The sequence below is a fragment of the Pteropus medius genome, unplaced genomic scaffold (genome assembly GCF_902729225.1).
Source record: "Pteropus medius unplaced genomic scaffold, Ma_sr-lr_union100, whole genome shotgun sequence".
In the NCBI taxonomy this organism is placed as follows: domain Eukaryota; kingdom Metazoa; phylum Chordata; class Mammalia; order Chiroptera; family Pteropodidae; genus Pteropus; species Pteropus medius.
The window spans coordinates 4,467,233-4,482,936 of record NW_024344436.1 but is presented as its reverse complement, the minus strand read 5'-3'; the positions used below and the strand labels follow the sequence as shown (position 1 = coordinate 4,482,936).

At 37.7% G+C, this 15,704-nt stretch overlaps 1 protein-coding gene across 2 annotated transcripts in view; it reads right to left on the bottom strand.

Annotated features, from left to right (window-relative positions):
- The window catches only part of SIAE (sialic acid acetylesterase), a 32,811-nt gene that overhangs the window by 16,957 nt on the left and 150 nt on the right, over positions 1–15,704 (bottom strand). For both annotated transcript variants that reach the window (XM_039872827.1, XM_039872828.1), the window contains exons 2-3: positions 12,038–12,199; positions 5,935–6,110 (exon numbers count right to left, since the gene is read on the bottom strand). In XM_039872827.1, the coding sequence (XP_039728761.1) occupies positions 5,935–6,110; positions 12,038–12,199 (338 nt within the window). The remainder of the gene's footprint in view (positions 1–5,934; positions 6,111–12,037; positions 12,200–15,704) is intronic.

Sequence of the window (15,704 nt, the reverse complement as noted above, 5' to 3'; positions counted from 1 at the left end):
GTGTGTGTGTGTGTGTGTACATGTGCACATGCACATACGCACACTAAAGGACATAGAAAAACTTAAAAGAATTAGGATTCTGTAAGTTATTTTACCTTCTATTACAGTATAATATAGCAGTTTTAAAGTTGAGGGGATAACTATAAATAAGCCATCCACCCATAACTCCCATGAATCGTTTACTGTACTACCAAACCTTCTCTTCTGGATTTTAATATCTCTACTTGTAAAGTAGGAATGTGAAGATTGCCAAGATATTGAAAAATGGGTTTCCTGTCTAACACTGGCCATCTTCTTCTGAGCTTAACTAGAAATAACCAATTCTTAAGACCTACCCTGTCTTAGGAGGCGACAGATGAACATTTAGACTTTTCTCCATTTATAAACATCTCACTCAGTGTTATAAATAACACTCAATTTTAAAATTCCACTTTACCCTAACGACAAGATGGGCATACAATCTGCCATTTCCTTCATTTGAATGTGAAGAGTGGTAGGTTATAGTGGAAATCTTATCTCCTCAGAAAAGTCACATGGGGGGGGCGGGGAAGAGAAGCTGAGTGTGTGTGTGGTGGGGGAAGTCTTTAGGGGAAAAGGAGCAAAAGGAAAAACAGAGGAGTCACATACAGCACCCTCTGATCAAAAATAAAGTTCTATAGAATGTTAAGAAACTAGAAAACTTGGCTTTTAGTAGTCAGCACTTAAAATGCTGTCATACAAACTAAGTGCATGATTTAGAACCAAAAAATAAAAAAATTAACATTTGGCTGTATCAGATGGAATCTTTTTTCTATTTCTCTATATCTCATGCAGCTTTGTTTAATACAGAAGATGCTAAAGAGTAAATTCTAGGCAGAAAGAATGTGTTCACTCTTAACAATCAAAATCTGCTTTCGCTTGACAGAAAATGGGATAAGATCCACTGGCATAGATTGCTATTGAGAACCTGACTGTGTAAATACAAATAGATCTGGTCCATGCCTTTCTGTGCAAACAGAGAAGTGCAATTAAAGCATTAGGAAAGTACTGTTTTCCTTAATGAGTTAACAGCAATCCCACTTCTATACAAAACCATGTTTTCTATCAAGAGCTAAAACTTCAATTTTGCTTCCATTTGCTTATGTTAAAAGGGAGCCCAGTTAAAGTTCACTTTAATAAACATTTAAATTCAAAAGGTTTCCATATAATTAAGTAGGGCAGGAAGCAAGAGTAAATAAGACACTGGTTAGGAAACCATAAATGCAAGAATTTAGATTTTGAATTGGAAAACTAATATTGAAATGAAGTAGATACGTTCAGAGTAGAATCTTTTTAGCAGCATTATTTAGTAATCAGTTAGAAAAAACTATAAGAGGTAGAAGCAACAGAAGCAGAATAAGAAACTATAAAGTATGTGAAAGACTCAATTTCATAAATTTTTTTAAAAAAGAAATGGAGATTATGGTCTAGTTGTAGAGATTTTTAAATCTCAAATTTAAGTATTTCTCAAAGACAGAGAAATAGATAATGAAAGAAAGACAGGAAAATAAAAATCAACTTGAGAAGAAACTGAGTTATAGAGAAAGAGCTAGGGAAGACAATAATCTTTTCAAGTTCTTAACCAGTTAACCAGGGAACAAATCAAAGTACACAGAATATATTAATGCCAATCCATAATGCAAATTATTAATTCCTAAGATACTCATTTATATTCTTACCACTTTATATGCCACTTTATTTTAAGCTGACCTTTGATAGCTACTTAAGAGATTAGTTAAGTCAATGCCAATTTCCTGTTTTTAAAATTTTCTTTTAAAAATTATAGTTATTTCATGCCCACTATAAAAAAAATCAGAAAATACAGGTAAGCAATGAAAACCAATCCCAATTTCAAATGGGCCTAAGAGCTTATGTCGTGCTAATTTCTCTGGCACTCTGATACTGATTGAAAATATTTACTGATCTTTCAGAAATATTTTAAGCTGATAGAGTTTAAATATGTCTATGAACTAGCTATTACACTGTGCAGCCCCGATCCTAATTTAAATGAAGAAACAATGGTCTACCTTACTTTTATTTTTAAATCAGATAGCTGCCAGTAAACAAACACAGCAATGATGATTGTGAGGCCCAAAGTACTAACCCCATCATACCTTATCCAGAAATCGACTCTCTTTATTCTAGACTGTTTTTGTGTTAATTAGAAAGTAGAGTTTATCCTGGAAAGAAATTTGAGCGCTGGAGCTATACAAAGCACCACGGCTTTTGTTCTACTATGGCTGCCTTGCTAAAATACCAAACTATTAAGAGGCTTGCTAAAGAGACCTCACTCACAGCCTATAAGAGGGGCCCTATCTATCCTCTAACAGCAATAGAGACAGGAGTACTTCGAGGTGAGTTTCATCACTGACCAAGATTTCGGCAAGTCAGCATTCTCCCGATCTGTCCCGCCTGATTCTCCATGTATTGTATATGCCCCATCCCTACTTAGGAGCATACATAGTGAGTGCTCTTGCTCCCGACACTCCAGCAGGGAGAAAAGAGTCCAGTGACGCCCTTCTATATTTATTATAAAGGAGAAAAAAATACTAGGTTCTCAAAATTTAAGAACAGTCAATTTTCAAAGGTAATGACTATAATAGAGAAAAAATAATGGACACAACTAAAAAATCATAGGCAATGAAAAAGTTGAGCAAAAAAAAAATGTCATCACTGGCCTATTAGTTATTCTGTGTAAAAATATATATATACACGTATTAATTTGGTATATGAATATTTATATATCAATTTGATGTATGACACCTAATTGAAGTATTAAGATGTCTGCAGCTTACCTTGAGATAGTTCACCCAAAAAAAAAAAAAAAGTTAAGTAAATGTGGCAAAATATTAACAACTATCAATCTAGGTGATGGGTATATAGGTGTTTATAAGTTTCTTAACTTTTATGTGTGTTTGAAATTTTTTATAATGAAAAATTGAAAAAATAATGACCTTATATCTAGACAGCAATTTTCAATTTATAGGGGCCTTTTACAAACAAAATAATTTGCTCTTCCATAATGGCCTTGTATATGTTAGGTCAAATATAATCACTGTGTCATAAAAACTAAGCCTCAGACATGTAACAAAATTCAATATGCTTTCATGATAAAAACTCTCAACTAGAAATAGAGGAAAAATTCCTCAATTATAAAAGGCATTTATGAAAAGTCCACAGATAACATCATCTTCAGCAGTTAAAAACTGAAAGCTTTCCCCTTGAGACCAGGAACAACACACAAGGATATCTGCTCTCACCACTGCTATTCATCACGGTACTGGAAGTTCAAGCCAGAGCTATTAGACAAGAAAAAAGAAATAATATGCATCCAGATTGGAAAAAAAAAAGGTAAAACTATCTCTTTCCATAGATGATATGCTTCTATACACGGAAATTCCCAAAGAATCCACAAGAAAGCTACTAGAGCTATTAAATGAATTCAGCAAAGTTTCAGGGTACAAGATCAACATGCAAAAATTATTTGTTTCTTTATACCAGCAATGTACAATCCTAAGAGGAAATTAAGAAAGAAATTCCATTTATAATAGCATCCAAAAGAATTAAATACTTGGAAATAAATTGAGTTGAGCCAAGGAGGTAAAAGACTTGTACACCGGAAAACTATAAAATATTGCTGAAAAATATTAAAGATCTAAGTTAATTGAAAGACATCCCATGTTCATAATAGGGATTCAAATGTCAATACTATCCAGAGCAATCTACAGATTCAAACACAATACCTATTAAAATTTCAACAGACTTTTTTTCAAAAATGAAAAAGCATATCTTCGCATTCATAAGGAATTGCAAAGGGCCATGATGTCAGCCAAAACAATCTTGAAAAAGAAGAATGAAGCTGGAGGACTCATGCTCAATTTTGAAACTTACTACAAAACTATAGTAATTAAAACAGTATGGTACTGGCATAAGGAGAGACATATAAACCAACAGAATAAAATAGAAAGCCTAGAAACAAACCCTCATATACACAGTTACTGATAACTAAAAAGCGTGCCAAGACCACTCAATGGGGAAAGGACAGTCTTTTTAATAAACAGTGCTAGGAGAACGGGATATCCACTTACAAAAAAATGAAGTTAGATCCTCACCTTACACCATATACCAAAATTGACTCAAAAGGATCAAAGACCTAAACTTAAGAGCTAAAACTATAAAGCTTTGGGAAAAATCTTCATGACACCAAATCTGGCAACAATTTCATGAATATGACACCGAAAGCACAGACAACAAAAGACAAAATACATCAATTGGACTTCATCAAAATAAAAACTTTTGTGTATCAATAGACACCATCAAGAATGTGAAATGACAACCTACAGAATAGGAGAAAATATTTTCAAATCATATATCTGACAAGTGATTAGTACTTAAAATATGTAAAGAATTCCTACAATTTAACAACAAATAACCCAAATCAAAAACGGGCAAAGGACTTGAATAGATATTTCTCCAAAGAAATTTTACAAATGGCCAATAAGCATATGAAATAATACTCAACATTAGTCTTTAGGGAAATGCAAATCAAAACCACAATGAGATACCACTTCACACATACTAATATGGCTAAAATAAAATTTAAAAAAAGTGAAAGTGACATACGTTAGTGAAGATGTAGAGAAATTGGAACCTTTGCATATTGCTGGTTGGAATGTAAAAGGGTAGAGCCATTGTGGAAAATGGTTTGGTGGTTCCTGGAAAGTTAAACATTGAACTAACAGATGACCCAGCAATTCCATTCATAGGTATATATCCAAAAGAATTGAAAGCAGGGACCAGAACAGATCTGCATACCAATTTTCATAACAGACTATTTACAATAGCCAAGAGATAGAAATAACCCAGATGTCCATCAACAGATGAATGGATAAACAAAATGTAGCATATACAGTAGAATTCAGCCATAAAAAGAAATAAAATTTTTTTATGCACTACAACATCCTTGAAAACATCATGCTTAATACGGTAAGTCAGACACAAAAGGACATATATGATTTCACTTATATGAGGGACCTAGAATGAGCAAATTAGTAGAAAGAAAGCAGAGAGGTTACCAGAGGCTGGAGGACAGAAAAAGGGGATGTTACTGCTTAACAGCAATAGCGTTTATGCTGGGAATGATGGAAAAGTTTTGAGTATAGATAGGGTGACGGGTACACAAAGCATTATGAATATATTTAATGCCACTGACCTGTATACTTACCAATGGTTAAAATATTATATTCACTTAAACACTATTTTTTTTAAAAAGCGTGTTTTAAAAACAAAATTTCAAAAATATCAAGTGATTTGCCATATCCTTGTAAAATGCAAAGTTAACATCCAGTCTCAATTTTTCAATCTCCAAGACAACAAAAAACATATAGAATATTAGCTGCTCAGCATTAAAACAGAATTGAATTGCTTTGATTTCCTAGGCTCTCTCCTGAAGCTCAACGTCTAAGACCAATCCAAAAGAAGAGTTATCTACTTTGTCTTCAATTTGTTATGAAATCTCCATTACCATAGGATACGCTCCCGCTTCTGCCTTTAGCTTAGCCCACGAAGGTGAGAAAAGAATGCCTGGCACACGAACAGCACATTCGCCGTGATTAAGAAAGCAGGCTGTGGAGTCGCATTACCAGTTCCTATCCTGGCTCCACTATTAACTGTGACCTTAGTCAAGTTATTTAACCTCAGTGGGCCAGTTTCCTAATCTGTGAGATGTGAGTAACAGTACATACTTCATAAAGTTGTTAAATCAAATTAACTAATATGTGAAAAGCACTTAGAACAGATCTTGGCACATGGTAAAAAAGAAGGTTTCTATCTCCTTCTCTTCCTTGTGCCTTCCTCCTCCTTCTCTTCTTCTTCATCATCAACATTATTTATTATCAATGAGACTCTGCAAATTACCTGTAAAACCGTCATCTGCATGTTACTTTGCCCACTGCAAAGCCAGACATCTCCAAATAAGACATCATGAACTCTCAGGGTTAAGTTCATTCTCCCAAATGTCTGTTGTGCCATCACTTCATAAGGTCCACCAGGCTTCATAGGATCCAGGACCACCATCCAGCTGTTAGAGTATGCTGAAATAATAACAAGGCTTCCGGGAATTAATCAATTAATTAACTAAAATGAAATGAAAGCCCAGTCCCATCATGCATCATACTCATCTGTGTCTATTCCCAGCTTCAGTGATGAACTGAAGTCAAAGTTATGAAAATTGGCTAAATAAAAAAGCAGCAGCATCTCTATCATTAATCTGTGCCAATCCCTCTTTAATTTTACTGAAGCATTTATAAGAAAAATAAATTACCCAGTTATAATCCTAAATGCGGACAAAAACACGAAGAGATTAAAATTCAAGGAAGTTTAGGTAAAAACAAAATAGAAATTCTTATTATACTATCCAACTGTCAATATTAACATAATCATAATCTAATAGATTTACACAGTACCCCAAATGTGAGCACAGGTTAGAGAAAATCGTTTATAATCTGAAACTTCCCCTTATTTCATGGTATCATTCTTGTCATCAATCCCCTCACCTTCTCCCCACATTGCTACCAAGGATTAATACTAGCAGTGATTCTGGCTTCTCCTATCACCAATTAAACAGGTGAGTGGAGAAAGTGACACATAAAGAAACCGTGGGAGGCATATAAATTAATCTCTCTGTGAAGAAGATATTTAGACTTGCCCAGTTAATTATTTTCATAGAGTTATTTACCAGACTTAAGGTTTTCAGACTCAATTAAGGAAATGAAAAGCTATCCAAGACCCTATTTCAGAAATTCATAGCATATTTCTTAGGAACTACTCCCCCCCGCCACCACCACTTTCCTACCTTCCACCCACTCACACCACCGCCTCTGCAAACATCATATTCAGAAACTTAAGGAAAATGTCTTCAAAATGGCAAAATTATGCCTAGGAGAACCAAACAACATGAACGAAGTTTAAAAAATGAGAATGAGAAAATTATAGACAAAATAGAGAAAGGATCATTTAAAAATAAATATTCTTGGGACAATGCTGAAGAATATGAACTAATTTTTAAGTTGTGCCCATCAGATCAATGTAAACTCAAAGAGAAAGAATTGTTAGAACTGGAAATGAAGCATCCTAAAGTTATTATACCAGTCTATAAAAAAAAAATGATAAAAATACTATCAAAGTGACAACTGTGTTAAAAGGTGTGCTAAGATCTTTCTAATCAGCAAAAGCTAAGCAGAAGCAATAGAAGTTTGGATGCTCAAAAGGACAGTAGATCAGTAAAAGCTCAAACCATAAAGGATTGCTCAGTTTGGGGGAAAATGTCCAAAACCCTCAAGGCATCGATGGCATGTTTGCTCCTTTCAAAACACAACTGATAGAGCTTGCTCCTCCCAGCCTTTAGTGGTCAATTAAGACCAGGACCAAACGTTCGCTATTGTTTTTATACCATTAATAGCTAGACATCAACATATCAAATATATAATTCACCTAAGCAGAAAAATCACTGTTTTGAAAATAGTGGGCAGCTAGTACAGATTGTGTCGCACAGGTGCATGTGCTCCGTATGGTTCACACTTCTGAGCAGGCAGACACTCCAATCTGTCCCAAATGCAGCCTTGCCAAGGTCTTTCCAGGCTTCTTGCACTGACATATCTTACTGGAGCTCTGTCCTTCTGCCACCAACATTACTCATTTATAATGATAAGATCAACCTCCAGAAAACCTAGGACACGACTATTTTTTATCCTTTTACGACTACGCAATCCACTCCTTGTCACTGCTGTTAACTCGGTATTTACACCACGCCTCAATTCAGACAATATGGCTGGTGAAGAAAACTGCCTTCACCAGAGCTTCTGAAAGTTTTGCTGCCCAGCGATAAAATGACAAATAAGGGAAAATAGACATCTGGGCAAAATATGACAATACCATCTTATTATGGTCAGAGGATGAGCTCCCTCCATGGAGTGAAGAGAACTACAAATCAAGGCCTGAGCCTTATTCTCGAGAACTGTTCTCCCAGGGAAACCCCTCGGCTCGCTTGAAGACCCTGGAAAACTTCCTTCTGTTCTAGTACTCAAGTTCTTTTAGTTTCTAGCTTTTTCCCTCTCCCATTTGAAAGTAATGAGCGTTAAGTGAAATTAACTCCCAGGCAAGGCAGGAAAAATCAGATCCACTATGAAGGTAACTAATGGTCAAACTAACTCAGAAACAATTCATTTAAAACAATGAGGATTTATTCCCATGTAAGTATATACATAGGAGAGCAAAGACTGTTTCTTAGACCAAAGGCAAAGGTGGTATTATAAAGGCAGAAGTCAACACATTCCACAAGAATTGATTAGTCCTCGGCCTGTCGGTTTAGTGCTGATTGGTTGAAGTGGAGCTCACCACAGGATGGCAAAATTCAGTTACAGTTTTAGTTTTTAGAAACTGTGTTGACCCACCAAGCCCATTAGGTTGAGTCTAAATAATAAAACTGTGTCACCGACCACAAAGAGTTGAAGTTCACCATCCAGCTGGTTTCCTGCTGATCCTGGTGGGCTTTCTGAGCAACAGTTGCTCTGGTTCCTTCTTCTGAGCCCTAATCATTTGCTATTTTGTAAATTAATTTCCCAATCCAGGCCCAGGTTTCTGTGGATTTTCATCATATTCAAATCTCTTCTTGCTCACATTCTTTCTTCTCTCATCTAGGAAAATTCATCTCCTCCCTTCGTTACACGCGACTTAGAGTGCTTACCACGTGCCAGGCACTCCATCAAGTAAATGGCAGAAACAGCCCCTCTCCAGGTTATACTGATAAGAAAGACTTGAAAACTGACTAGGGCTTTGTGTTTCCATACCTGGTGGCCTATTTCTTACTGTTCTTCTCTTCACAGTCCAGCCAAGGGCACAGGTAAAGAACTCTCTGCCCCCATTTCTCTCTGTCTCCCTGACCAACTCCATCTCGAAATGGGAAGAACAAAGGGAAAAAAAATTAAAATAATCTGTCTAGAGACATGGTTAGTCGTAAAGTGCTTTCTTTTTTCTTTTTTGCTATTCACATCAGATGTTAATTATTTTTCAGGTTGTTGTGCCAAATCTCAGATGCCAAGAACAGAAAAAGGAAAATTACCCATGACCTTTTCCTTCCCAAGAGGAAAAACTAGAGCCAGAAGAAACCACCCTAGTCACTTCTTCCACTATAGAACCCTGGCACTTCACCGGCTGCAAACTGGTTCAGTGGTTTGTGGAAGTGACTTTACTGCCCAATGCCCCTTTCCAACCTGCATTTATTCTGTATAAAGTCCATCTCCACCACCACCAAATATAAATGTTAAAAAAAAAAAAAGCGTACTTTTCTGTTAGTAAAACTGTTTATAGTTACTTAAACTATAACATGCTGTGACAGACACACCCTAAGACCCCCAATAAATCATGCCCTTGTATAATCCCCTCCCCTCAAATGCAGGTAGAATCTGTGATTTGCTTCTAAGAAACAGAAAATTCCAAAGGGGATGAAATGTCATTCTCATGATTAGGTTACATTACATAGAAAAGATAAAGGGGTTTTGCAGATGTAATTAAAGTCCCTAATCAGTTGACTTTAAGGGAGATAACCCTTAGTGGGCCTGACATAATAAGGAGCCCTTAAAAGAACATCTAGAGGTCAGAGGCTGGAAGCAGCAGAGATGCGGCCATGAATCCTACAGGGACAAGGAAATGAATCTGCCAGCAGCCTGAGGGAGCTTGGAAGTGGATAGTTTTCCAGATGAGAACATGGCCTGGCTGACACACCTAGACTTCAGCCTGTGAGATCCTGAGAAGAGCACCCAGCTAAATGATGGCCAGACTTCAGATCTACAGAAATTGTGAGATCGGAAAAGTGGGTTGTCTTAAGCACCTAAGTTTGTGGTAATTTATTATGTAGCATAGAAAATTAGCATGCATACTAACACTGCAACCAGGAGCTTTTTATTTTTCTAAAAGGTTTAGGCTTTTTTGTATTTTTCTAAATTAGAAAAAATATATCTATTCACCTCAATCATGATGACAAAATCAGGCAGACACACCCTCATTTTATCACCCACATGTGCATGCCGCACATGTATCACAGTAAGAGGATATATGTTATTCTCTCATTTTATTTCTTGTGTCTGAATCATCACGCATCATTTGACAACATGGTTTGAACAGGCCCAGCACTTGAACATATTCCCAATCATCCCTCGGGTTTTAATTTTCCCAATGCTTATGTGTCAGTCTGCTGGACAAAAACCTTTATTTTGTTAATTCCACTTTGTTGTGGGCACCTAGGGGATTACAGGTAATAAGTTAAATATTAACAGTGATAGAGTGGCAAACTGAGGTCATCCAGCTGAAAAATCCCAGAGTCCTCATTAATATTTAAACAGAAATCAACCCTTCAATATAGGCTGCAGTATCTCTTTTGAGAAACATTTTCTTTCCTGCCCTATGAAATTTCCTACATGTCCGACTTCTTTATTCCAAATAACACTTTATCCATTTTGCTTCATGGGCAGGACAGAGCAAGATGCCCACTGAAATAGGTTTGTGAAGCTATACAAACTAAAATACCCTTGTTCTCTATCAAGCAAATATAGAAAGTCTAACAAATAGATCTACCCACCCCCCTGCCACCACTGTCATCTTTATCTATTCTAAACTGAGGCTCCCCTGTAGGGCCTCTCTGCTCATGAAGGCTGCTAATTCTCACCTTCCTGACCACCCTCTACCTTGGGTCAAGCGACTACCTTGGGTCAACCCTTCACTGTCTATTGCCTGAATATCATAATAGCCTGCTAACATGTCCCACGACCTCTAGTCTGATCAATCTCCAATGCAACTTCCACAGTGTTGCCAGAATAATCTTTTTAAAATTCAAATCTTATTGTGTTATTGTGCTGCTTAGAATCCACGGATCTAAAATAGAGTACTTACTTCTTAGCAATGACAGACAAGCCTACCTTTCCAACCTTGTTTCTTGTCATCCAGCCACCAGTCACATATCCCAGTGTTCCAGACAAATCCACCTACTCGCTATTTCTCCAATGACCCATGCTCACTTGTGCCTCCATGCCTTTCCCCAGGCTATTCCCTCTACCTGGTTAGCCCTATTCATCTTTCAAGATAAAACTTAGACCACGTTAATTACTCCTAATTAAGCACTCCCATAGCACCCTGTACTTCCTCTCTGTGGCATTTATCACCATTAACTGTAATTGCTTATTATTTTTCTGTCTCCTCTCTTAACTTACAAACTTCATGAGGGAAGAGACCACATCTGTTTTGCTCATCACTGTATCATCAGTACCTAACACAGTATCTGGTACACAGTAGCCACTCAATAGATATTTGAGTGACTAAAACAATAACAACAACAACAACAACAACAATAAACATTTATTCAGTACTTACTGTGTGCCAGGCACTGTTCTGAGTACTTCATATGTGTTCATTCATTTAATCCCCACAATAATCCCAAATACTATTAACTTACTTTACAAATAAATAAATAGGGACACAGAGATAATAAATAACATGTCCAAGGTTATACAGCCATTAAGTGAGAGAGTCAGGAACTGAACCTAGACAGTGAATTCCAGAGCCTGGGTTCTTATCCACTCCTCCACACTGTCTCTCTTTTATATATAATTCAGTTCAAATGCCACCTTCTGTGCAAACCTTCCCTTACCATCCAATCTGAGGTAGATGTTTCTCTTCCGTATCCCACGACACCCCACATACACCTTCATCATAGCAGTTATCACACTGCAATATATAACTTAGTGTCTATTCCCATTATTCCATGAGCTCCTTGAGGACAGATACTTTGACACAGTCTTAGTTTCCTTTGCATCCTCAGTGCCTAGCACATAGTAAATTGTCAAATAATTTTTATGGATGGATGGATGGATGGATGAATAACCTGAACTGGAGCATAAGCATTCATTTTTAGATAATCCAGCAGGTGGCAGAAGAAGACAAAAGCTGAACAGAGGATGGGTTGCCTTACCTTTCACATGGGTCACTTTCTTCATGATGATTTCCTGATCCTGGCAAAGAGTCACTGTCACTGTGGCTCCAGATATGCCATAACCCCAAATCACTGCCCCTGCAGGCTCCTTCTGCAGCACCATGTAATTATCGATGTATGAAGCAAACTGAAAACCAACACCTAAAAAATTTCACAAACACTTAGAAGAGCATCACCGGGAAGATTCGTCACTGACTGAATCTGGTTAAACAGCAAGCACCATCCAGTCTTCATACAAAAGTATTTGAATATACCCCGTCCTTTTACTCTTCTGAAACTATATTTTACTCCTCCTAATTAGGTAGGCAACATAACAAGAATAGTTTCCAACAATATGCATCACAGTACAAGACCAATAAGGAAAATGCAAAGAGCCTAGGGCAAGCAATGTGCCACAGACCTCTTCCTCTTCAGAGCTCGTCATCTCCTTTGCTCTCAGGCTTGGCCCTAATGTTTGACTCTCTCCCCCCAAATCATTAAAATGCTCCTTTTAAGCACCCCCACAGATGGTGTTTATGAGGAAAATAAACCACTTCCTTCCCCTACTTTCCATAACCACGCCCACTCCTCTAGCTGGGAATAAAGAAGCCTGCCTCTCCCCAACACAGCCCTCCCCTAATCTTTTTCACCCCTTTCCATCTTACCAGTGTGAATTTCCCTCAAATAACTCCCCTTATTGTTTTTTTGACAACCCACTGACAATTCTAAATAAGAATTTATGAGTATCTGTGACAAGTCTGCTTCCTTCTAAGGTAAATTCAGATAAATGATGATGCAAAAAACGTCAGTGAGAGGTCAAAATGTCTGAACAAAGGTCTTCTGTCCCCATTTTACCCATTTCTTGAGGTAAATTATGCAAAAAGAACAAGGGGAAGAGCACTTGAAACTGTGGATTCTATTTTAGAGTCACTAACAAGACTGAATAAGAACTCACTTTAACAAGATCATTCCTATTTTTAACATCCAGCCTATATTGAAGTATTTTATTAATAACAAGCATCTATCCAAATTATCTCAGTGAGTTTCTCATCAAAACTTAAAAGGGAAAAAAAAAGTTACATCCCAGTTGGTCTGAAAAAAAAAAGACAAAAATCCCTAGAAGAAAATAATTAACAAAATTAAGATTTTTAAAAAGGGTTTTAAACAAAAATGATAGGCAGGAAAGAGAATCAGACCTAACGAGGCTGACATTTTCCTCCCTGGAAGCTGCAAATGATGACAGCCCCTTCGGCTACACTTAACAGAGCAGCACAGCTAATGGGCCACCTACACAGGCTCAGTGGCCTATTTGTCCTGTGCTTCAAATAACAGTCCTAGTACCTAAACATCCTCAGCTCTCTCTTATGAGTTAGTCCCATCATGAAAACTACATGACAATCAAAGTTCATCCAAAAGGGCCACTGGGCTGGAGATGCACGGCTGCCAGGAGCAAAAGGCTCTAAGAGACACCTGGAATTGCAAAAGCACATTGGCAGCCTGCTAGAGAGAAAGGAAGAAGCACGTGTGTGGGAAGCCTTGTCTTGGGTAGGTGCTTCTTAAGGAACAAAACTGAAAACCAAAGGCCTAAGAGCTAAGCAGACAGAAGGTGGGGGTGGGGGAATGGAGCGAAGAAAATTGGCTGCCGCTGGCATATGAGCCCATGCAAGTGGAGGGCTCTAGATGTGTGCAGCCACTGTCTCAGAGGCGGGTGGAAACACCATTCCAAGTCTGTCTGTTTTCTCCAACACACATTTACTGACATGACTATTTGTACACGGCTTATTCTAAGCTAAAAAATTTTAGAAGTGGAAAGTATCTTTTACACCCTGGGGTATAATAACGGTTATTTACTGATTAACAGACTGAGTAGATTAGGTAATTTTAAAAAATAGCTTGAATATTAATTAATTCAACAAATATTTATTGATGCCTATGTGCAAGGCACCATTTAGAGGACTGAAGATATAACAGTGAAAGAAAAACAAACAAACAAAAACAGACAAACCTTGCCAGCAGGGAATTTACATTCTACTGGGGAGCTTACTTGTGGCAGGCACAATGCTAAACACACTGCAGGCATTAAATTTCTTTGACTGACCTCAAATCACATAGGTAGTTTGATGACAAGACTGGAAACCAAACCTCTTTATTCCAAAGTTACTGCAATTTCCACTCTATCACAGTTGAAAACATGGTGAAACCAAAGAAAAGTCGTATTTCCTGTCTTTATAAAGCTCACATTCCAAGCTGAGTAGACAGCAGAACACTACCAAGGAATGGAGCAATGGACAAAGCAGGGAACAAGAAAGGAGGCAAGACTAGTAACTGTTTTTGTCAAACGGAAGATACTTATGCTTAATGTTTGAATTTTTTTTTTTTAACTCTTCAATTTTTCCTTCATTTGGGTGGAGTAGAAAAATAGGAATTGGCATTCTGGGGAAGAGACCATTATTAAAAGTAGATTGACAAAATTAGGACAGTGGGTACATCTGGCGAGGAACTGGTGCATTGGGGAGGAACACCAGGGAATCCTGATAAAACTATCAATGTTCTAGTTCTTAAGTTGGGCACAGCACCCATGGGTGTTCATTTTATTGTTTCGTTACATATATCTCTCTACATCTCAAATATTACATGATAAACAACAGCACGAAGAGTGATTTGAAGGAAAAATACCAGGATATGCAACTAAATAAGGAAAATTTATATCATTAATCAATGAAAAATATAGTCAGTGTTAATGAAGGTGATGTAACAATATGACCTAAAGGCAAAGATAAAATACTGACAGACTTTAACAGAAAAACTAATAAAATATTAGCCCTACTCTGCTCTTGGACTCAAAGGTCTCTATGTAGAGCTGAGTCAGAAAAAGATTTGTTTACACTTTTGTTAAACCCTGAAAAGCCTGCGTACTTTTGGGGTTCTCGGGTACAGCATAAGTCATTTTTCTGCACTCTGCTGTTGCACTTTAACTTTCATTTCTTAACAGGGATCTTCGTGGTTCACCATTTGAGTGTTTGAAAAAATATATAGGTCCAACATTATCACTTTAATTTTGCATTAGCAGATTCCATTTTCTGATTTCTCCATGGTTATGACCCAGCGTCCAGCCTGGTATATTCAAATGACAGGATCTCACCTGGACAATAGTCAAAATGAGTCACCCTCCTCCCCAATGCCATGCATATTATCCCAGCAATATCTATGAGTTGCACCAGAAACCGAAGCTGAGCCTCAAATATTCTGAGCCAGTGATGGGGTTGTACTTCTTAGCCCCAATCACCACTTAAACTAGTAAAATTTAATTCCTTGCTTGAAGCAAACCCACTCTAGGGTACCACTGAGGGGGCGGTACTGAAATGTTTTGGATGACTCAGTTAACTGTTTCCAAATATCTAACTGGCTTCGCTCCTCCTCTTGGAGCTCCCCTACAGTTATTCAAAGACCCCGAGGGCCTCCCCACTCAGAAAAACCCAACTCTCCCTCCGCCCAAAGTGCGGTATCCTAACAGCGGTGGACGCGAGGGAGGAAGCGGAAGGGCTGGGACTCAAGGCCAGCAGAATCTGCAGCCCAGGCCTCGGTCGGAGACTCCTTCCAGGACCTTGAGAGGGATGCCGGTGGGGGTCCTGCGAGCACGCGGGATGTCGGAGCCCGCACGGGGGTC